Source organism: Polyodon spathula, chromosome 12, assembly GCF_017654505.1.
Source record: "Polyodon spathula isolate WHYD16114869_AA chromosome 12, ASM1765450v1, whole genome shotgun sequence".
Taxonomy (NCBI): Eukaryota; Metazoa; Chordata; class Actinopteri; order Acipenseriformes; family Polyodontidae; genus Polyodon; species Polyodon spathula.
In genome coordinates, this window is record NC_054545.1 from 46059358 (window position 1) to 46082644 (window position 23287).

General features: G+C 41.6%; 1 protein-coding gene across 1 annotated transcript in view; it reads left to right on the top strand.

The window, feature by feature from the left end:
• Positions 1-21977, top strand: part of LOC121324653 (collagen alpha-1(I) chain-like) — a 22217-nt gene extending 240 nt beyond the window's left edge. Inside the window, exons 2-51 of the mRNA XM_041266758.1 lie at positions 1885-2079; positions 2419-2450; positions 2977-3021; positions 3473-3565; positions 3761-3835; positions 4206-4250; positions 4519-4572; positions 4866-4919; positions 5293-5346; positions 5639-5692; positions 5799-5852; positions 5970-6014; positions 6275-6328; positions 6849-6893; positions 7014-7067; positions 7554-7652; positions 7891-7935; positions 8044-8142; positions 8622-8675; positions 8867-8974; positions 9338-9391; positions 9763-9861; positions 10173-10226; positions 10554-10652; positions 10989-11042; positions 11310-11363; positions 11550-11603; positions 11721-11785; positions 12118-12181; positions 12308-12406; positions 12793-12900; positions 13392-13499; positions 13857-13910; positions 14029-14082; positions 14796-14903; positions 15339-15392; positions 15520-15573; positions 16021-16182; positions 16520-16627; positions 16746-16853; positions 17055-17108; positions 17219-17326; positions 17763-17816; positions 17944-18051; positions 18476-18529; positions 18858-18965; positions 19059-19341; positions 19720-19910; positions 20020-20262; positions 20630-21977. Coding sequence (XP_041122692.1) covers positions 1885-2079; positions 2419-2450; positions 2977-3021; positions 3473-3565; positions 3761-3835; positions 4206-4250; positions 4519-4572; positions 4866-4919; positions 5293-5346; positions 5639-5692; positions 5799-5852; positions 5970-6014; positions 6275-6328; positions 6849-6893; positions 7014-7067; positions 7554-7652; positions 7891-7935; positions 8044-8142; positions 8622-8675; positions 8867-8974; positions 9338-9391; positions 9763-9861; positions 10173-10226; positions 10554-10652; positions 10989-11042; positions 11310-11363; positions 11550-11603; positions 11721-11785; positions 12118-12181; positions 12308-12406; positions 12793-12900; positions 13392-13499; positions 13857-13910; positions 14029-14082; positions 14796-14903; positions 15339-15392; positions 15520-15573; positions 16021-16182; positions 16520-16627; positions 16746-16853; positions 17055-17108; positions 17219-17326; positions 17763-17816; positions 17944-18051; positions 18476-18529; positions 18858-18965; positions 19059-19341; positions 19720-19910; positions 20020-20262; positions 20630-20776 — 4322 coding nt within the window. The 3' untranslated portion in view covers positions 20777-21977. The remainder of the gene's footprint in view (positions 1-1884; positions 2080-2418; positions 2451-2976; positions 3022-3472; positions 3566-3760; positions 3836-4205; positions 4251-4518; positions 4573-4865; positions 4920-5292; positions 5347-5638; positions 5693-5798; positions 5853-5969; positions 6015-6274; positions 6329-6848; positions 6894-7013; positions 7068-7553; positions 7653-7890; positions 7936-8043; positions 8143-8621; positions 8676-8866; positions 8975-9337; positions 9392-9762; positions 9862-10172; positions 10227-10553; positions 10653-10988; positions 11043-11309; positions 11364-11549; positions 11604-11720; positions 11786-12117; positions 12182-12307; positions 12407-12792; positions 12901-13391; positions 13500-13856; positions 13911-14028; positions 14083-14795; positions 14904-15338; positions 15393-15519; positions 15574-16020; positions 16183-16519; positions 16628-16745; positions 16854-17054; positions 17109-17218; positions 17327-17762; positions 17817-17943; positions 18052-18475; positions 18530-18857; positions 18966-19058; positions 19342-19719; positions 19911-20019; positions 20263-20629) is intronic.
• Positions 21978-23287: the final 1310 nt, after the last annotated feature.

The following is a 23287-nucleotide window of genomic DNA, read 5'->3' on the forward strand; positions in this document are numbered from 1 at the left end:
TTTTAAAAGTATAAAAACTTTTAAATATATACACAGAAGAAAGTTGTATTGTCTTTGCCAAACTAAAATTTGAAAGCTTGACAGCATGTTTTCTATAATAATAAAAAAAAATCTAAATGCCTGTAAAACTTGACTTAAGAGCTTTTAAGGGCTGCCTATAAACCTTAAAAGCAGATTCATAAAGGCACAGAGTACAGGCGATGTTGTTGGAAGATTTGTCTTACTTGCCTATAGTCCTAATAGCCTTTTAGCCTTTTGCTCTGCTTATAGCCCACATCTCTTGTGCGCTTTTATATATATATATATATAGATATATATATATATATATATATATATATATATATATATATACTATATATATATATATATATATATATCGTATCATCATAGGATCTTCAGTCAGACACAAAAATAAGAGAAACACGAAACGATGTTTGCATCTGCAAAAAACAAAAGGGGGGGCGGGGGGGGCACATTCCAACCAATGGGCGTGTCCGCGCGCTCTCGTCAAAAACATGTCCCCCGAGGATACCCTTAAACAGTGGCACGTGTCCAAATGTAATCGGCGTGATTTAACTGGTTGATTGTGTCGATTAAAGAAACGGGAACGCGCGCGAACAAACTTAAAGTGATAGTTTCGATTAATGTCAGGAAGCTTGTTCTCAACTTAAAAAAAAAAAAAAAAAAAAAAAAAACGTTCTCATTGTCAGGGCGCACAGCCATTGAGACCAATCTGAATTGGTGTTCAATTATTAAAAACCAATATTTTCCGAATAGACAACTGGATGAATAAAACAACAATACAAATAGGGCGAAGGATTAAAGCAAATGTCTTTGATGTCTGAAGTTAAAATAGTCCAGACATCACTTCATCAGAAAGTTTTTTGGATGCTGGAGAGTTTGGCAAGGCATTGCATTTCACAGTCCAACAGGGCCGCCTAGCGGTGTAACGGGATACTGGTTTAAAGTTTTAATGTAATGAAGGACAGCATATGAAACCAATTGCTTTCAATGCATGAAAACACTACCAGTAGCATTTGCCTATTCAGTTGTATCAAATTACATATATGGACCACAGTCAGAAATGTTCCACAGCTGGACGGTATTGTACAAAAAAGAGAGACCTTGGCGCCACCCAGTGTCATCTATTGGATTTTTTTTTTATGTGAAATTCCCTTACAGTTTAAATTTGATTTTCACTGTAAAACCATTAAGCCTATTGCATTTGTTTTTCGATTCTTTTATTCGTATACATTTAAACCAAATGTTTCCATGTTCTCTAGAACAAGTGCATTTTGATCAATACATTTCCATTACGCATGTTCGCATCAGTTTTTGAGTTCCATTTTTTAACAGTGTACTCCTGGGTCAATGTATATTGTCCATTCTTTCAGATTATTCAATTTTTCAATAATTATGAGAATATTTGGTCACCCAGGAAAGCAACCGAGGATTTCAGAAGATATATTCGCAAAACCTAAACAGTTCCATAATTATCGGGCTTCAATAAATTAAGCCTACATTATCACCAATGATATTAATGGATATATCTATTGATTATTGTTTACTGAGGCATGAAACTTATCGCTAGTGTTTCAGTTTACTTCTTGTGGCGCTGTTTTTTGGGGTTTTTTTGTTTTTGTTTTTCTTTTACGCTGCGCTTACGATGAAGCCATCACATTTGGTGTAACCTTTAAAGTTCACAATTTCTATGTATTTTATTATAACGCGTCTTTCTTACCACAATATCTCAAAGCGCTTTACATACCGATTAAAACAAAAGTAGTTTGTTTTTTTAGAGGCCTCTGTGTGCTACACTGTACCGGTATAGCACACGATTGCTTGTATTTAATTCCCTCGTGTGTCGTTTTTGTCTCCTCACAGTTTCAGCAGGCAACTGTCTGAAAGATGGCCAATTGTACAACGACAAAGACGTATGGAAACCCGAACCATGCCAGATCTGTGTATGTGACAGCGGAAACATCCTGTGTGACGAAGTGATTTGTGAAGACACCACTGACTGCCCCAATCCAGAGATCCCCTTCGGTGAATGCTGCCCGATCTGCCCTGATTCCGAGGGTACGTAGCATCGACTCTTCCCTCTTCAAAATCTCTACTGTGTGCGGAACAGTTTCGGGGGGGGGGTGAACATTCTGAAAGCTACATATAATATACTGTATCAAATAAACACATAAAACAAAGATACGCTTTTATTATTAGTACTATAAACATCTATAATATGCTTTCTATTTAAAACAGTGCGTGATACACCATAGTTACCTCACAAAAAAGGGAATGACGGTTACTCTGGTCTTAATTGCATCACTTCCTACAGGTAATTGCTGTAGCTCGCTGATAGCCTGATACTGCAGTGAAGATGTCGTTAAACTAATTTCATTTAATTACATTTTCTTACAGTGTCTCAGGAACCAGCATACCCAGAAGTCGAGGTAATCATTTACATATTATTATTATTGTTATTATTATTTATTATTATTATTATTATTATTATTATTATTATTATTATTATTATTATTATTATTATTAGTATACATTATTATAGTCATCATAGTCTAGTCTATTAGTATTGTTCAGATTTAGCTGTATTTAATTCTAATTTAACTTTAAAGAACAGCTTTTATAATCCATGATTGTGTACTCTATGTTCTTTAAGCTTAAGCTCCATTAAACAATGTCCTGGTCAAATAGCCTCATGCAGTGAATTATTATTATTATTATTATTATTATTATTATTATTATTATTATTATTATTATTATTATTATTATTATAGTATTTGTATGCAGTTGAATTATTATTATTATATTATTATTAATAATAATAATAATAATAATAATAAATAATAATAATAATAATAATAATAATAATTTGGAACACTAACCAATTGAAAACTTGTCTTTCATTATTATAAAATGCATAATAATAATCTTTTCTTATTGTTCTTTCAACCCCAACAGGGACCTCAGGGACCAAAAGGAGACCGTGGAATGAAGGGTGACAGAGTAAGTACCCCTAAATACACTTGCACTTCATCCTAACCCTGGGGTGATCCACTGCACCTTTCATCTCAGAGCACAAGGGAGGGTGCAGGTACCCATGTAAACAGGTGGGCTTCTTTTGAAGCAAGTCACCTCTGAAAGAAAACTATTGCAAAACTCCATGATGTTTGTTCTTCTACCACTGTCATTTGGCATCAACACATTGATATACCACATTCTTAAACGCATGCATAAACACACAGCTATCTCGGTTACATTTCAACCAGTCCCTTCCATATGGGAGGAGCCATGTGATTGGGCAGTCAAGAACTTCTTCAGGAGCTCCTAAAAAATGATTTTCAAGTGAAGACCCGTTCTTTCTTCAAAGGCCCTTTCCCATAGACAGGCAGGAAACAGTAGGGAAGCAATGCTCAAGGCTTTCTTGTTGAAAATGAAATACCTTTTGTTTTCATAGGGACTTCCTGGTCCTGCTGGCAATGATGGCATCCCCGGCCAACCTGGTCTTCCAGGTCCCCCTGGTCCCCCTGGTCCCCCTGGCCTTGGCGGAGTAAGTATCGAATTCACAGAATACTAATCAATGACCTTCCCTGTGCCCACTCCCCGACCCTTGACATGTTTCAATGGATCTGAAACCCTTTCACTCACTGAAGACCGTCTCTCTCTCTCTCTCTCTCCTCTCTCTCCTCTCTCTCTCTACCTCTCTCTCTCTCTCTCTCTCTCTCTCTCATTTGTTCCCTTGCAGAACTTCGCTCCTCAAATGTCTCACGGTTATGATGAGAAATCCGGTGGTGCTGGAATGTCTGTGCCAGGCCCAATGGTATGGATCTTGCTCTCTTGTCCCTCCTCTGTAGAGCACAGCCTGGAAGCTGCCAAGGGACCTTCAGCTAGGCAGCAAAAGCTTTGCAATAGTGTAAAACGGTATCTGGATCTATTCAAAGTAAACAAGTCTCATATCAAAGACAGAGGAACAGCAGATCAGACCCTATACATACTAGACCTAGCTAATGAAGCTGACCATTTGGAATACAGAAAGTCACCCATACCTTAATCCTTTTTGTGTAATGCAATTCATAGTAAGTGTTTCGTTAATATTGCTTCTTTAGTCTTTTTATGAATATTGGAAAATAGAGGGACAGTTATACTGATGCACCTGCTCAATATTGTTATTTTTGGTTTCCTCTCATCAGGGTCCAATGGGTCCCCGTGGTCCTCCCGGTCCTCCTGGTTCAAATGTAAGTAAAACTTTTGTTCCTACTATCAATTATTATCAACTATTAGCAGTTAGCAAAAAAGTGAATATGTATATAATCACCACCAAATCAATAAATGCATGCTTGAAGTATTTTCTTAAACATAATAAGCTTGTACATAGTTCTTGATGGATAATAATTTTACCATAATAGTGATAACAATATTGAACCAATCCTTGTCATTTCCTGCATGTGCCTTTCAAAGAATGGATTGCCTGACCTAAATATTATGTATTTGTTAAACCTTTAGGGTCCCCAAGGTTTCCCAGGCCCTCATGGTGAGCCAGGCGAGCCCGGTGCTTCTGTAAGTATCAACTACAAGTAAAACAAATCTTCTACCAATATAGCATACTGCCAGTTTACTGTAACCTAATTCAATATTGAGCATCTTCATATCTGTCTAGCTAACTGCCTACATAACAGAGTCAATTCTCATTTCACCCTCATAATCACTGATCAAACTTGTGTGAACGATAACTCGCCATCATCTGCACGTGAAAGAGTGGCTTGTAAACTTGATGTCATCTTCATGCACTCCACATGAAGACCATCTTGTCTTTCCGCTCATCCAGTGCCTTTTTGTGTTTTATACTCTAGGGCCCAATGGGTCCCCGTGGTCCAGCAGGCCCCCCTGGCAAGAATGGAGATGATGTAAGTAGCCCAAATCCTTAAAATCCTTAAAACAAAATTTAGAATCCCAACGATGACCTTTACTGGGTCTCTGCTGGTCCAGGATTTGATGGCAGGTGCATGGCTAATGTAGTGGAAGAACCCTCTAACCCTCTTTGCAGAATTAGCTAGTTGCTATATAAAGTGTGTCCCTTTGTGTAAAGCACTTTGTGTACCACTTGACATATAATAATAAGCACTGTCCTCAGTGAAGAATATCAACTCAGTTTTCTACAAGACCCCAGATCTGTAGTACAAGTTTATCCTGCTAAATCCTGCTGCGTTGTATGGTTAGAGGTTGCTGGAGCTCCTCAGTTGAACTAATATTGCCTTTCATCTTTCCTTTCTTCTTTAGGGTGAATCTGGAAAACCTGGCCGTCCTGGTGAGCGTGGTCCATCAGGTCCTCAGGTAAGGAACTCTTTGGATGACCAACCAACCCAATGACCAATGAAGCTAGAAAGCAAGGCAGGTCTATTTCTGCCCATTGGCTGAGGCGTGCTCTATTCATGCACTGTGACACTGTGAACCTTTTCAACAACCAAATCATGATCTCCTGTGGAATTCTTCTTAATAAGAATCAGGAAAGATCTTGATCACCAGAACAACACCTTTGCATGGGAAAATTGTGCTCATTTGAATTGTGTTAATAAGGTTGAATGGTTTTATTAACATTATCTTCTTCTTTTATTTCATCGTCTAGGGTGCTCGTGGATTCCCCGGAACCCCTGGACTTCCAGGCATCAAGGGACACAGAGTAAGCAAACCATCCACAATAATAACACAGATCCTTCAAGTATAATTCAATGGCATACTCTGTAGCACCTCCAACCTTCTAAATATCCCATTTCCTCCTTCAACAGGGTTACAGCGGCCTAGATGGTGCCAAGGGAGATTCTGGCCCAGCTGGTCCTAAGGTGAGTTTCAGAATGTCACCTTTTCTAGTGCCCTCTTTTAAACAAAGTGAATATTACTCTTTACAGCTTACCCACAAAATGACAATGACTCATGTGTTCTCTCTCATTCCCCAATAGGGCGAGCCTGGTTCAGCTGGTGAGAACGGTACCCCCGGAGCAATGGTGAGTTGATCTTCAAATTGTTAGCACCAAAAACAGTGCAAATCTAGATGTAGTATAGTGTAATCTAGTATACTGAACATAATACTAGAATATTTTAAAGTATTAATACCCATAGGTTTTCTGTAGAATAAAGATATGGAATTCTAGATAGCAAGGAGCAATAATGAAAATTGTAATAGCCATCCATTAGTTTGTAAACAACCTGTCCTGCTTGAATGTAACCCATTCTCTGACAGTTTCTTCTCTTTATCCTCCAATAGGGACCCCGTGGTCTGCCCGGTGAGAGAGGTCGTCCTGGTCCCCCTGGACCTGCTGTAAGTAGCTCCAGCCTTCAGATTCATAACATTGTCACGGGTCACTCCTCTATGGCCTAATCAACCACTGTAGCCCAGCCACTCTTCAGTGATGACCATAGTAACTACATACAGTGTTTGAGACCCATGCTGATAAAAGCCATTCACCGCCTCTTAAAGGCAGAAACTTCCATCAGGGTGGAAGATGGAGAACTTCAGGTCGACTTGAGCTCCACAAACTGTTCTTCAGCATCCCTGCAGATATAACATGCTAGGCTCTCCAGAGGTCCATATGGGGATGAGCACACATTGAGCATGATCCTCATCTTTGGTCATTCACCAATCTGACAATCAGTAGGGTCACCTTGTTTGCCCTGCTTTAGCAAAGCAAGAAAGCAGTAGGATGGAATTGATTCTGATGAATAATGATTGACTAATTACCCGTAATGCATATATATATGACAGCCTCTGTTAGAGCTGTGTTCAGCATGTATCCTCCAATCCTAAATTGACCTGCTTCCTTGTGTTTTTCTTATTGCAGGGTGCTCGTGGAAATGATGGTGCTTCTGGTGCTGCCGGCCCACCTGTAAGTATCAGACAAATGAGGTTATTTTTTTTTTCATGTAGCATTTGAAGAATGTCACGTGCAAACCTATACAGATAGACGATTCAATCAACAGTCTCCTTTTTTGTTGTTCTTCTTCAGGGTTCTACTGGCCCCGCTGGTGCTCCTGGATTCCCCGGCAGTCCTGGTGCTAAGGCATGTACCCCTTTCTATCAGCACCACTCTTAGGGCCAGATAAATTGGCATCAGATAGTGCTTCAGCATGCTCTGAGCTGTAGGAGCATTTTGGAGGGCTTATCGTGTACATAGTTTCTCATCAGATCCAGAACTGTAACATTTGAGAGTAAAAAAGGGACAGGGAAAGGAACAGTGTAACCAGCCTATTTTACGGTTGACCTGGATGGCATATGTGATGTATGCTACAGGGGCAGACTTTGTACTGTTGAGGTGTTTCACGAGAGCAGTTATTGTTATGTCTTGCTTATGCATTTAATTCAACACTCTTTATGTACCCGTAGCCCAAGCAGTGTTACCTGACAATGACAGAATTGTTTTGTTAGGTCTTGCTAGATACCAAAATCCCAATGAAACTGTCCATCTAAAGTAGCTTTGTGGCCTTCCATGTGTTCTTGGCTTGCCATTGCAATGGTGCTGACCCACTGATTCTTTGCCCCACCACAGGGTGAGGTTGGTCCTGCTGGCGGTCGTGGTTCTGATGGTCCCCAGGGAGCTCGTGGTGAGCCCGGTAACCCCGGACCAGCTGGTGCCCCTGGTGCTGCTGTAAGTATTACAAATCAGAACCAACCCACTCCCCCCCCCCCCCGCACAGTTCACCCCCCCCCCCCCCCCCCCCCCCCCCCCCCCCCCCCCCCCCCACCCCCCCCCCCCCCCCCCCCCCCCCCCCCCCCCCCCCCCCCCCCCCCCCCCCCCCCCCCCCCCCCCCCAAAAAAAAAAAAAAAAAAAACAACACTGGGACATCACAACTAAACTGCATCTTCTTCTGTTGTCTTGTCTCTAGGGCAACCCCGGAACTGATGGTCAAGCTGGTGCCAAAGGTGGACCTGTAAGTATTGTTTCTGGATTCTTGTGGTCTTTTTTGTATCTATGTATACAGTGTTGTTCTGATTCACTTGTGTGCTAATGACTGTTTTGTTTTTGCTGACCCCTACAGGGTGCTCCTGGTATTGCTGGTGCCCCTGGCTTCCCTGGACCACGTGGTCCCCCTGGACCTCAAGGTCCCAGTGGTGCTCCTGGTGCTAAAGGCAACAATGTAAGTTTCTGTCATTGCAGTGGAAAATGACTGTAGCTAGATGTACGACCATTTTTTACCTCTGTTGTTGACATGCATCTGGGCTCACACAACTTACAGACAGCAAGAAAACAAACATCCAATTAATACCTCAAAAGTGCTTTAATTGAACTTTTGTGAGAAAATGTAATCCTCTTGAAATTCTTAAGTGAGAAATAGGCCTTCTCACTTAAACGATCTGACTGAGACCTTGAGGGTAGCTTGGGTGCCATTTTGTAATACTAGACTTTGACCTAAAATGAAATTCAGGCTTCGAAATTTTATTACGATCATGTTTTATTATGTATGTATTAAAATATATAATATATATATATATATATATATATATATATATATATATATATATATATATATATATTATAAAGCCATATCTAGGCAGAATAACAAAAACAGACTATAATCCTTCAGTCTTCATATGTTTCTTCTTACTTGTATTTTAGGGTGAAACTGGTGCTCCTGGCGCAAGAGGCGAGGCTGGCGCTAAAGGCGAACCTGTAAGTATGACTTTCAATGGCATTCGCTACACTATTAAAACAGAGCCTTTTCACACTGATTTCTGTAGTGACCCACTGAAGATTGTGGTGACATTGGTGCACTTTGATTTGTAACTATCCAAAGCCCTAACTGTACTTAAATTCTCAACCTGTGGGCCTAACCAATCCTGTTATTCCCCTTTCTTGTTTAGGGTCCAGGTGGTGTCCAAGGACCCCCAGGACCCGCTGGTGAAGAAGGCAAGAGAGGTGCCCGTGGAGAGCCTGGCCCTGGCGGTCCCCCCGGCCCCAATGGCGAGCGTGTAAGCGATCTTTCTGTACCCTGCACCTTTTCAACTAAAAACCAAACAATAAATCTGCACTTGCAGTGCCTGAACATCAGATAACTGAGCTGCATAAAACTACAGGTGGGAGATTTAAACCTCCCTTCTCTTTAGTAACAGATGTAATAGAAAATCCACCGTTATTTCATATCTTAGGTGCCGATGCTTGTAATAGGATTTTATGACCAGCAGTCTGGGCACCAGGCAACAGGAAATGGTTAATTATAGTCTAGAAGTAGAAAGAACGGCCTTTTGAACTAGAATTGTAAATCCTGATAGGAGAGACACATAGGGGTCTCAGTGCTTGCCTTGTCTCATACTCCTTGTTTGTGTTCATTACAGGGTAGCCCTGGTAACCGTGGTTTCCCTGGTGCTGATGGAGCAGCTGGTCCCAAGGTAAACATTCCGATACCAATTGAATATGACACGGCTAAACATCTAATAATAGAGGAGTGGCTTAATATGTACCATCACCCTTCAAAACAGTACTATACAGACACACATTATATTAATGGAAATAAATGTTCATAATATAGGGCTGCATCATCACATCCCAACCTAATAACGAGCTGCAAAAAGGTGCACTCAAACTACAAGGTATTACAGGCAGTTTTAAAAAGGCTTTACACATTTTGGAAGGAGCTGTCTAAGGTACTGAAAATAAACATTATCATCATGCATTCACTTTACAGCACCCCAGTATAATACAATGCAATCCATTGGCATTCTGCTGTTGCTAACCCCGGTGTTCTTCTCTATGATAACAGGGTGGTCCCGGCGAGCGAGGATCCCCCGGTCCTGCTGGTGCTAAGGGATCCACTGGTGAATCTGGTCGCCCTGGAGAGCCCGGTCTGCCTGGTGCCAAGGTAAATGCCTGCCTGTGCCTGCACCAAACTTCTGCAATGTGTGGTTCCCGCTTGAACCCGGCCTTGTTGAGATGCAGTAACAGTAGGAAACAATATCTCGGATAAGGCATGAGATCTTTCTGCTACCTTCGCTAGGGGAGTCACCCTTCTAGTCAGACTGCTAGAGTTCAGTTAAAGACGTTATTACACTAGTGCCAATTCGGTACAGGTAGAAAACAAGCTCCTCCTTATTGAGATCATGCCCATGTCTAAACAGTGGTAACATCATTGAACAGTTTGCCTAATGTCTCCTCCTTCTTCTCTCACATTAGGGTCTGACTGGTAGCCCTGGAAGCCCTGGTCCTGATGGCAAGACTGGTCCTGCTGTAAGTAATTCTAATATACTAGTACCTATGAATGTATTTAACTATATGCATAAATCAATATTTGAGTAAAAGATATACATTTATTGCTTACAGAAAGACGCTATATGGTGTGAATTGAATTAGCTACTGTGTGTATTTCTGCTTCTGCGCTATGTGCAACAAGTCAGATATAGTGCACTACTGCATGTTATATAGTACGAGGGGAGCATTTAGACTGTGGCTATCGAAATGATAACTACCAGAAACACAATACATATAATAGTAAATTAATCTTGTATCCTGGTCATTCTTGTCTAATGGTCTTTTAACCCTTTCCCTTTCAAATAGGGCCCTGCTGGTCAAGATGGACGCTCTGGCCCACCTGGCCCCAGTGGTGCAAGAGGTCAACCCGGAGTCATGGGATTCCCTGGACCCAAGGGTGCTGCTGTAAGTACTGAGGACATGGGGGGGTTTCTTACAGGGAAAAACATAAATATAAATATATTTTAACAAAAAATGAAAATTAACTGCATCATGAGTTCCTGCTTATAATATTTGTCATGGCAGAACTGATATACATTTGCATTCAGATTCAAAAAACTGTTAATTCTTTTTCATAAAATCAAATAAGGGGCATCAAAAATCCTTCGTCTGGCCCTGAACTCGGCTTCGGATCCTGAAGACTGTTACATACACATTGGCTAAGGAAATGATTGCTGGACATTTAGAATTCTTATATGTTCTTCATCTGAAATCTCAGAGGCTCCTTTTGCTCTTTCTTAGGGTGACGCTGGAAAGCCTGGAGAGAGAGGTGTTGCTGGTGCCCCTGGTGCTGTGGTAAGTATCTGCTCCTTTTAAGCAGCATATAGGGGTTAGTTTAAGGCTATAAAGCCCTTGGCCTACATGTTGAGCCTAGGAGCCTTATCTACAAATAAAAGTTTCTATGACAACTTAGTGACTGTATATATAAAAAAAAAATACATAAACATGCTAAATAATTAAAAATGTCATACAAGCAATTCTATAATGTACACATTTACATAAAGATAGACCCGTTGTTGTTGTTTTTTTTACCTATATGTTATCACTCTTTTTCATATTTAGGGTGCTACCGGCAAAGATGGTGATGCTGGTGCCCCTGGTCCACCTGGCCCTGCTGTAAGTAGTATATTTTACTATATCAATATTAAAATACAACCAAATGTTAATACAGTTAACATTATTGATTTTAATGCAAGACCAGGAAAGTGTCAGGTCTTTTCAGTTGCCATGGTTACACTCTGACTTCACAAGAATGCCGATAGAAGTATAACTGCCCCTGACTTTGGGCCCACTTCATTTCAGGGTCCTGCTGGTGAGAGAGGTGAGGGAGGTCCAGCTGGTGCTCCTGGATTCCAGGTAAGCCACTCGTTTTCCTGCCTGAAAAAAAGTCCTTTCTCATTTGACCTTTTCTATTGTTGTTTCTCTTTTTAAAAAAATTAATTAAAAATGACATATTATATTTTTCTATTCTAGGGTCTGCCCGGACCCCAAGGAGCTGCTGGTGAAGCTGGCAAGCCCGGTGAACAGGTATGGGATGAGTGTGCCACTAGGTTAAGCAAAAAGGAAGAGAGGCAAAAACATCATTAAGATGGAGACATTTATTTGCAAAGCATACACAGCCGATAGAATAAGATCAAATTAAGGCTGCTTGTAACTGAAGAATACAGAGGGTTAAAGTCAATAACTAAAAATAAAAACAAAGGCCTAAAACAAAATGGCCACCATCTAAAAACCACAACATGGCTGACAGACTTTTATAAATATAAATAATGAATAGATTTGTTTAGAATCATGTCAGTGGCACAGCATAAATCCCAGCTCTTTGAGAAACCTTTCTTCTTCCCTCGCCGCGGCCCCCCCCCCGCCCAAGGGGGATTGTGTCCCGGGGGACCTCTGGAGATGTGGGTGGTGCCCCTGGCCCAGCTGGCTCAAGAGTGAGTATTTGGATATCTGAAGGCAACTTCAGTCCATTCATACTGAGAGTGATATCTTGCTGTTGGTTTGCCCAAGATGCCCTGTCCTTAATGGCCTATTCCCCTTATCCTTTGCCCCTTTCTTAGGGTGAGAGAGGTTTCCCCGGTGAGCGTGGTACCCCTGGACCAACTGGCCCTGCTGGAGCTCGTGGATCTCCTGGTTCTCCTGGTAACGATGGTGCCAAGGTAAGACTTACACTCCCATCACTTGCCTGCAGTGTTAGAATCTAGGCATTATTCTACCCAATGTTCCACTAGACTGAAGACCTCTCTGGTTTGTATTTAGGATACCAGCCCTGTCACTTATACAGTAGTATGCTCTATAGGCCAGTGAAAGGTAATAAACTATAACTGCTATCGCTAATAAAATATTGAGTTATAAGATATGCCGATACGGTTACAGTGCAGGGTTGTACAGTGCAAAACAGTTGAGTTTGATACAAACTGGAAACAGCAACCTTGATCTACACAATATAGAATGTAGAAAGGCTTTCTCTCCTTGCTGGTGTATTTGTTACTGATGTACAGCGATGACTTTGTCTGTTAACAATACCCATTCTCTCTTCCCGCAGGGTGAGACTGGTGCTGCTGGTGCCCCTGGTGGCCAAGGTCCCCCTGGTCTGCAAGGAATGCCCGGTGAGCGTGGTGCAGCCGGCCTGCCTGGCATCAAGGGAGATAGAGTAAGTACCCAGTATTCATCATCATTTTCTGTGCCACTACATGCATTAAAGAAAGCTGCCAGGACAGATGAAAGTAGACTGAAACTGATATCTGAAAGTGCTATCAAATGGCCCAAAATATACCCACCATCCAACCAAGTTCAGGTTTGCCAATGACCTGCTTCGCATAATCACAAATGTCTACTAATTTAATGTTAAGTATAGGGTCTGTAAGAATGAATGTAGCTAATATCTGATGCTGCATCGTCTCCAGACTTTTCCCTGATAAAATTGGGATTGTAAAGAAAAAGTAGGTGGGTATTTCAATAAAACACATGACTGTACATTTGTGTGCTTTCATACAATATATAAAACTCTTAACACAGAACAGCTCAGCAACAATTGCCCCCTCCTGTATGCTGGGATGCCAGTACAGTTCTACACATAAAGTGGGACTGGACTTGAATGGATGATGAAATTAAATAGTAATGCGTTTGGCTCTCTGCCTCTAGGGTGATGCTGGTGCCAAGGGTGGAGATGGTGCCCCTGGCAAAGATGGTATTCGTGGAATGACTGGTCCCATTGGTCCCCCTGGCCCATCCGGTGCCCCTGGTGAGAAGGTGAGTGAAATTTCAGAGCAGTGCTTGTTGGAAACACATTGACCACAACCTCCACTAATGAATAGATGCAACCTGTGCAAGCAGCTCATCCAAAAGCTATAGGAAGTTTTGTAGAAGTAAATATTCTTTATGTAGAGGATCTCTTGACCTGGTCCAAAACCCATGGAAGTAAATGAAGAACCTTGTCAAATGCGAATATATTTTCAATCCCAAACAAAGCTACCTGTAGAACACTGTGGAAGCCTGTTGAATAATTTCATGAGTCATACATTTATACATCCCTTTGTATTTGATCTAAATGCTGCAGGTGCATTGATGCACTCTGCTAATCCATTGCTCTGCTGTCTCACTCTGTAGGGTGAAAGCGGTCCCGCTGGCCCTGGTGGTCCCACTGGCTCCCGTGGTGCCCCTGTAAGTATCTACTCCTCCATTATGGAGACCCTCCTTTGCACACAGATCCAGTTGAATCCTTCACATGTTGTTTCCATGCCAAAGCCACTAACCATTTGTTCTGCTCCTCATCTCCTAGGGTGAGCGTGGTGAGTCTGGTCCCCCGGGACCTGCTGGATTCGCTGGTCCTCCTGTAAGTATCCTGCTTAAAACCATACATGAAAACGTGACCCCAATGGTTAAAGCTCAGGATTGGGGAACAAACTGATTTTGAATCCAATATCAGTCAGTGTGCACTGAGAAATAGGCAGTTTCTACAAACGTTTTGCATCACCCTAGAGAATTAACTAATCTTGCTTCATAAAGTTGAATGAAACCTGCTGAATGATGTTACGTTAACATATTGCATTACAAACTGCTTTGTAGTTTTCCCGTATATGCAACTGAAAAACGGACAGAAATCAAAAAAATGTGACATTTCGAAATCCAACATGAAATACTGTGCTTTTATTATGGCTTCCAGTACACTTTTGCAATCTCATTTTGTATTTTCTTTTAGATTACATGATGTTAAATATATCAATTATGTTCATATTTTTTTTATTATGCATCAATCTTTAAATTCTAGGTGATGCCATAGCTGAACACCATAGACCATCCCAAAAATCACTCCACAAAAAATACAGTAATACTGATGACTTTTGATTAAACAGGATAGAATAGCTGGAATTGCTTTAGTTAACTTTAGCCACTGGTAATAACAACTAAACTGCATCTGGACCTCGGCACAGGGTTTCAGTAAATGCAATGGATAGAGCTGAGTTGCAATGCAGAGTTTTCAAGGTAAGCAGCCCGACATGTCGTCTGGTGCCACTCCCATTTCGCTTCTCTCCTCTGTACCTATAGGGTGCTGATGGACAAGCTGGTGCTAAGGGTGAGCCTGGTGACACTGGTGCCAAAGGTGATGCTGGTGCCCCTGGCCCTGCTGGCCCAACTGGTGCCCCTGGACCTGCTGTAAGTATAGCAGAACTTTCACAACGTTTATGCTAATCAGGGCCTGTGAAAACAGCCTTGAATATATTGTTTTCAATAACTGTAATGCCTCCTGTTCTGGAGCTGCAAAAACAGCCCAGTTTAGCTGTGCAATGCCACAGTCCTCTATGTGACTGCTGTGTACAGCCTAACTGACAATATTAGTTGATGAAAAGCATACCTGTTATAAACTTCAGGTGCATTGAGTTCATACATTGCACTAAAATGTAGAGAAAGCAATTTAAAATACTTCTGTTTCAGAGTGTATTTTGTAGAAGCTACAGAGAAATATATGTTATATGACAGTATAAATGTAGTTATATACATAATATGAGCTTGTAATTGAAACTCCTAAAGAGTTGAATATTGGATTATGATACATGGTTTAAATATCTATTTGTTTTTCTCTTTTTCTAGGGTAACGTTGGTGCAACTGGTCCCAAAGGATCCCGTGGTGCTGCTGGTCCTCCTGTAAGTCTTCAATGGTGTCTTGTCTAAATCAAACAATGCACATCTTAATACATTATCCTTAGCACAGTAGCATTTAGTATTCAGCGGTAAGCTTTTAAATCTTACCTGTTTGTTTTCTCTCCTCTAGGGTGCAACTGGCTTCCCTGGTGCTGCTGGTAGAGTTGGTCCCCCTGGCCCAGCTGTAAGTAACGTCTCCTTCGCTGTGTCCACTTGATTAGGATTCCTTTGATGCATTTCCTTTCCCTGCCACCAGGTGGAAGTGCCTTCTGCAGCAGCAACAGTCACGAACCAGTGCTGCTTTACTTATAGCATTCCGATATAACCCTTAGGAATAATTGCTCTGATGTATTTCTGGCAGCGAGGTTGTAGTAGTAATACGGACCTCCCTGTTATGAAGTGAAACTAAACCCCCAACATTTCTTTAAAAAAAAAAAAAAAAAACAGATATGCATACAGTTTGCAATTACTAGAAATAACCCTCAGTATTTCATGCACCTGCTGGACATCCAGCTAAGCAAAGTGATATTTAGCTTGGCATCACTGATTCAAAACCATACCAAATCCAGATTCTACAGTACTTCAACGATGGCCCCTGTTCATATTAACCCTCTCTCTCGTTGATCTGCAGGGTGCCTCTGGTGCCCCCGGCCCCCCTGGTCCTAGTGGAAAGGAAGGTCAGAAAGGTAACCGCGGTGACACCGGCCCCGCTGGCCGATCTGGTGAGCCTGGGCCAGCTGGACCTCCCGGCCCCACTGGCGAGAAGGGTTCTCCTGGTAGTGATGGTGCCCCTGTAAGTATGGACCACCCAAAACAGATGGGTTCACCTGTATACTTGGGGTGGGCATGTGAACAAGCTGGCATTGTGTAGAATCCATAATATGGGACACAAAACACCCAAGCATTGGCAAACAAAGAGCTCCAAAACCTTGTGAACCTTTATGTACTGTCTGAAGTTTTGTCAAAGCGTCTATTAGGAAGTGGGCCAGTGATAATATTCACAGTATGCTATTTAGCATGCATGTGTGATACTTTGTTTGACAGCGGTGATCTAGCGATCATAGGTGCTGTCTGTGTAAATGCTTGAGAGCAATATTAACTTCTCTGCCATTGTCTTTCTTTGTCACCAGGGCCCTTCCGGTATACCCGGACCTCAGGGCATTGCTGGACAGCGTGGTATTGTTGGTCTTCCAGGACAAAGAGGCGAGCGTGGTTTCTCTGGCCTTCCCGGCCCAACAGTGAGTATCCATTCAGATATCAAAAACGGTCCTGAAACAAAAAAAAGCCTTTTGGATTAGGTTGTATTTTTAGTTTGGTAGCTCAAGCATATTGATTCATGGTTTATTTGTCTTACAGGGTGAGCCTGGCAAACAAGGACCCAGTGGACCCTCTGGTGAGCGTGGACCCCCTGGCCCAATGGGCCCCCCTGGTCTGTCTGGTGCTCCTGGTGAAGCCGGCCGTGAGGTAAGCCTTAAAAATACATTCCTCCACTTAGCCAACTTACACATACCATACATGCAATGGAAATTACAGTGCATATATAACATTGTATTATATACTATGCTTGACACTTGTTCACCCTGTCTGTGAATCATTCCCATATATTCGACAGCATTGGATAGTATTTGAAAAAGGAATCTCTTTATTGACCCTTTCTCTTTGCAGGGATCTGCTGGTAATGAGGGTTCGCCTGGTCGTGATGGTGCTCCTGGTCCTAAGGTAAGTGTGCAGCACCTGTAGGCATTGCTCCTTGGTGATATTTTCCAGTTGGCCACGGTGTACCCCTTGACTCTGGCTGACTCTTGCCTGGTTCTTTCTCTCCCTGATAGGGTGACCGTGGTGAGGCTGGCCCAGCCGGTGCTCCTGGTGCCCCCGGTGTCCCTGGCGCACCTGGCCCAGTTGGCCCTGCTGGCAAATCTGGTGATCGTGGAGAGAGTGTAAGTATCCAACCCAACCAACCCACCCATTTGGAATTCCTTCTGTACAGCCAACACACCTTAAAGTAAACTGGAAATGCATTTTCCCAGCTCACCTATAGCTCAACGACTTCAATCTCTAGTCAGTTAATTACTACGTATCGACTTATAGGTATACTGCCCAGACGTACCAATAGATATTATTCGGGTAGCTGACCGTATTACTGCACACTAAATAATATATAGGTATATGCATCCGATGAGTGTTATATGGTGGTATCTGGTGGAATTGTTAAACTTGGCTCTCGATTATATTCAAGTGTGTAGAATCTGGTTGTTTGACATACTGTGATCTTGACTTGAGTAAGTACCAGTTGGGTTTCTTGGTTGAGCAATATGCTTCCTATAAAATCATTCCTAAATAATAAGTGGTTTATTTCCTTCTTTTCTCTTCTAGGGTCCTGCTGGTCCTGCTGGTCCCGCTGGCCCTGCTGGATCTCGTGGCCCTGCTGTAAGTGCCTGGATTTCTTTCAAATTGAAACTATATTAAACTGCATTGCAACTGTAAAACAATACAGAAATATATTTACAGATTGTGCTCCAGCATTGAAACAGGCATCTTCTCTCTTCCTTCACAGGGTGCTCAAGGAGCTCGCGGTGACAAGGGAGAGGCTGGAGAAGCTGGAGAGAGAGGCATGAAGGGACACAGAGGCTTCACTGGTCTGCAAGGTCTGCCTGGTCCATCCGTAAGTTCAAAACATTCCCACCTTTACAGTTACAGGCCACATTCTCAAATGATCTGGAGAATGACCTCCCTTTAGAACCAAAGCCATCTACTATAATGGGAGATTCCATAGTTGATTTAGAAGAGTTTAGCAGATGTTAAACTGCAGATGAAGAGATTGTCACTCCTTCCAGGACCTGTTTGCATTCTTCACCTCCACAGCAATCTCTGGTTTGATTCCAACATGGACCAATGAAGTGACATACGGAGCATTTTAAACTAGCATCTACCTGTCAGTTTAATCTTCACTTGAACTGTATTGTTATGATAACTTACTCTTAATTTTGTGAACCACAAATGTTAATTCTGCAACTATTGCCCTTCAGATTCCTCAATATAAAATAGTAAAACTGAAGCCTAAACATGATCAATTCCTTATTTAACAGGGTCCCCCTGGAGAGCAAGGTCCTGCTGGTGCTTCTGGACCTGCTGGTCCCAGAGTAAGTATCACAATATATATTCTTCTGTTTGCTTACAAAGATATGGCTGCTATTAAATATTAAGACACCTCCACATTTTAGCCCCGTGAGACAGTGTGGCGTTCAATGCAGTTGTTCATTCCAATACAAATAAAGCTTTCAATATCAATATTTAAAAATGTAGAAAACAAAAGACATATAGCTAGCAATGGTAATATGTTAGATGCATGGACAGAAAGAATAACAAGATTGTGACGAGAGTGATTAACAACATTTCTCTGTGTATAAATGGATCAGAACCTTCACTGCTGGCCCATGGCTAATCTTTCTACCTCTCCTTGTTCACTAGGGTCCCGCTGGTCCTCCTGGTAGTTCTGGCAAAGATGGTGTCAGCGGTCTGCCCGGTCCTATTGGTCCACCTGGTCCCCGTGGTCGCACTGGTGACATTGGACCTGCTGTAAGTCTTTCATTCAATCCATCAATTTCAAATCTCTAAGCCACTGTCCTCCATTACGACTCTCACAACCTCTCTCTCCTTGCAACACTCCAGGGTCCCCCTGGTACCCCTGGTCCCCCTGGTCCCCCAGGCCCACCCGGCGGTGGATTCGATTTCGGTTTCGTTGCTCAGCCCGCTCAGGAGAAGGCCCCCGATCCCTTCCGTCACTACAGAGCCGACGACGCCAACGTTGCCCGTGACCGTGATCTCGAGGTTGACACCACCCTCAAGTCCCTGAGCCAGCAGATCGAGAACATCCGCAGCCCCGAGGGCACCAAGAAAAACCCTGCCCGCTCCTGCCGCGACCTGAAAATGTGCCACCCCGAATGGAAGAGCGGTAAGATCCTGATTGTAATTGACAGTGGCTGCCAAGTGTGCCCAAGTAAAATGCAATAAGCAAAGTGACTCACAAGTGTTGCAGAGCTGTATAAAGGTTCCAATGCAAAATGAATATTTAAATACAGTATAGCAAATAATACTATTAAAATACAACATGAAATGGGATGTAACAAGTTAGAATTACAACAAGCTGTATCTGCAATGACATAATTAATAGTGCAACAGTGCAAGGAAGGTGAATACAATGCATAATATCTCTTTTAATGCGCTGTGCATCTGAAATCGTAGAACATTCATAGTGGCAAGTAATAGGGAAATGCATTAACAGAGGATTAAATGAAGACCTACCCTTTTCTCTCTCTCCCTTCCTCCTCAGGCGAGTACTTTGTTGACCCCAACCAGGGCTGCACTTTGGATGCCGTGAAAGTCTACTGCAACATGGAGACTGGCGAGACCTGCGTCTACCCAACCCAGGCCAACATTCCACAGAAGAACTGGTACACCAGCAAGAACGCCAAGGACAAGAAGCACATCTGGTTCGGCGAGACAATGAGCGATGGCTTCCAGGTAAGTGGTCTCCCGGACCTCTAACGGCACTTTCCTGCCACTGCTTGATTCTCCACTTTGGTTCCTGGCTTTCACGGTGTTGTAACTCCTGTTGGTCTGTTCTGCGCAGTTCGAATATGGTGGCGAGGGCTCCGACGCTGCTGATGTCAACATCCAGCTCACCTTCTTGCGTCTGATGGCCACCGAGGCATCCCAGAACATCACATACCACTGCAAGAACAGCATCGCCTACATGGACCAGCAAGCCGGCAACCTGAAGAAGGCCCTGCTCTTGCAAGGCTCCAATGAGATCGAGATCAGAGCCGAAGGAAACAGCCGATTCACATACAGTGTCACCGAGGACGGTTGCACAGTAAGTCTTCCTTCCTATTCTCCTTAATCCATTGATAGATTGAAATCTTTATTATTATTATTATTTATGTATTTGGCAGACGAGTTTATCCAAAGTGCCTTACAGGTGTTACAGGGAAGTAAAGGGTTACAATGCAAGATTAATATTTAAATAGTGTAGTTTACAGTAAATTATACCTCTAAAATACAATATGAAATAAGATGCAACAAGTTACTTATATCTACAATAGACTGCAATCTGGCCTTTGACACAGAGAACCGGATGTGCCTGTGATTAATGCATAGTGGAATTCAGAATTGCATTGATATCTTCTGGTAGGTCTCAATCCATTCAATTCTGACCCCTTTCTTGTGCGTTCTTCCCGCAGAGGCACACTGGCGCATGGGGCAAGACAGTCATCGACTACAAGACCACAAAGACCTCCCGCCTGCCCATCATCGACATTGCACCCATGGACGTTGGCGCACCCGATCAAGAATTTGGCATCGAAGTTGGCCCAGTCTGCTTCTTGTAAAAAAGAAATCTGGACTTGGAAATTGTTTTTTCTAGCAGTCATCTCTCTACACTCTTTCCTATGCATTAAAAAAAAAAAAAACTTCAAATTTCATTTGACCGTCAGCGGTCCACTTGCTTAAACTATGCACCTGAAGACGGTGTTTGTGAGTTATCATTTTTGTTGAATTCTTTGGGACCACTACTTTTACCAACACCTTACGACAAGGACACTTTTAAAAATCTTTTTGGTTCTCTGGCAACAAGAAAATAATATATACTTGTAAAGTGTAAAATCCCCTGGAGTATATAAAAACAAAAGTAATAATTACAGATGACTTTTTGGCCGTTTTTTTTTTTTTTTTTTAAACCACTGCGGAAAGACAATGAAAAACCAAATGCTATGTACCATTTTCAGGTGTTAAATAAATTTGAAAAACGACATTGAAGTGTCTTCTTGTTCTAATCACAAAAAATGAAAACAAAAGCCTTGATAAAAGTGTGATCAGAGATGTTGTTTCTGTTTTTTTCAGTAATAAGAAAGAGGTTTAACTTCCTTTAAAATCTTAAGGCTACCTCAAAATACCAACAGTGTTAGCCAACAACACCAGGCCAGGTTTTTACATTTCATCAAAACAACAAAAAAAAAGGTGCTATTTCTTAATGAGGTCCCGAAAGCTGTGTTAAATACAAAATATTTTTTAAAAGAAATACAGGGTGTTTAGACAGTAAGTTTATCACATCAATAATATGGAGTGTTAATGTGGCAAACTTACTTTCTAATCACCCTGTTTATAGATTATTTTTCAAAATACACTTAAGGGACCTTTGGTGCTAAATTACAAAACTATGTCCTTTCTGTCAATGAGCAACACTTGAGTTCTTCAAGGTGTTATTTCAGATCTCTACAGATAAGTCCAATTCAAGGAGATGTTCTCTGTGGACTATCGTAGCTGTCTTCCGTAGATTAAGCAGGTGGATGTCCATTTTTTCTTTCCCTCCTTTTTCTCATCTCATCGCTTGAAACCGTACACCTCTTTCTATTTTTTTTTGTTAGTGAAGGGTTTTTAAAAAATTTAAAGGGAAATAAACGTTCAAGAGGCAGACACAATTCTGCGGGGTGAAAGGAGAGGGTCTGTGCCAATTTTGTGTATGTATAATAATTTGAGATGTTTTTAATTATTTTGAATGCTGAAATAAAGCATGTTAAGTGGTCTAACAAACTCTTGTGAGATGTCCTCTTCACTCCTTCCTACTTCTCTAGCAAAAGTTTCATTCTGTAATGACATTACTATGTTCCAAACAAGATAGTACTTTCACATTACCAATAATAAAGGCAGTTCTAGTGTTAGCTGCCATTGTCACTGACTGACTCACACCTTTAAATTATTACAGTTTCTGACTGAGGTACACCATGGTAAAAACATAGCGTGGTTAATCATAACCTGGTCAACCATGTGAAAACAAACCACACAGTGTATTTGACTACGGTCAACTTTTACAGGGGGTTAAACAGTTAGGTATTCTCTTTCAGTTCATATTCAGATCTGGGCAGATTAAAATCTCATAACACAGACTGAAGGGCAATAGAAATCCGTTGTCTGACAGCTCGGAGATCATACAATGAACCACTAAGTACAGTGATCCTTGGTTGATCATGCTACAGCTAACGTCAACAGCACAGAATGCTCAGTCATAAAGTATAATGCAGGAATGTTCATAGTTATAATAAGCTTAACTATACATCTTCACGGGTTTAAGTTAATAGCCAAAAGGTGTCCGGAGGTTATGGTCAAGCTTACTGTAGCCAGGCATTGCAATAAAAAATAAAATAATAATAAAAAAAAAACAAGGACCAGCTTATCACTCACAATTTGGAGATCAATTTTGCCTTTGATGGTCTTTATAGATTATCTTGTTTTAGCAAAGAACTAAGTTTTATTTTATCCATACTATATAGTTAACTATAGTCAACTTTACCTTGTGGTTTCCATTCAAATGCATTAGCACCAGTGATGAATTAATAAAATGTAATGGGGTTTACCACAGTAAACACATAGCAAAGTGAAGCACAGTGAACATGTGGGTAGCCAGTGAGGATACCGTACACTACACGGAAGGTGCAGTGTAACATTCTGCAATCAAAAGTCTTGCAAAGATACAAGATGTTGGAAAGACAACATAAGTTGGACTTAATCTAAAAAAAAAAAAAAAAGAAAAAAGAAAAAAGCAGAGAACATACTGATGTTATCGTTTATTTGCAACTTATAAAAGTGTCCAACTTAAAGGCATAGCAAAGTGTAACAAAGCAGTGGGAGCAAGGTAAAGCAAAAGCAGCCTACTCACTTCTAATTCAAAGCGAACGCAAACAGCGAGTGGAGTTAAATTGATTTAATGAAACCGCATAGAAGAGGAAACTATTCTTTGCAGAACAGGTTATAACTTTTTTGCAACAACTCATTAAGATTTTAAATCCGGGAAAAGCAATTTAACGTAACTCCGCTGTTTGCATTCGGTTTGAATTAAAAAGTAA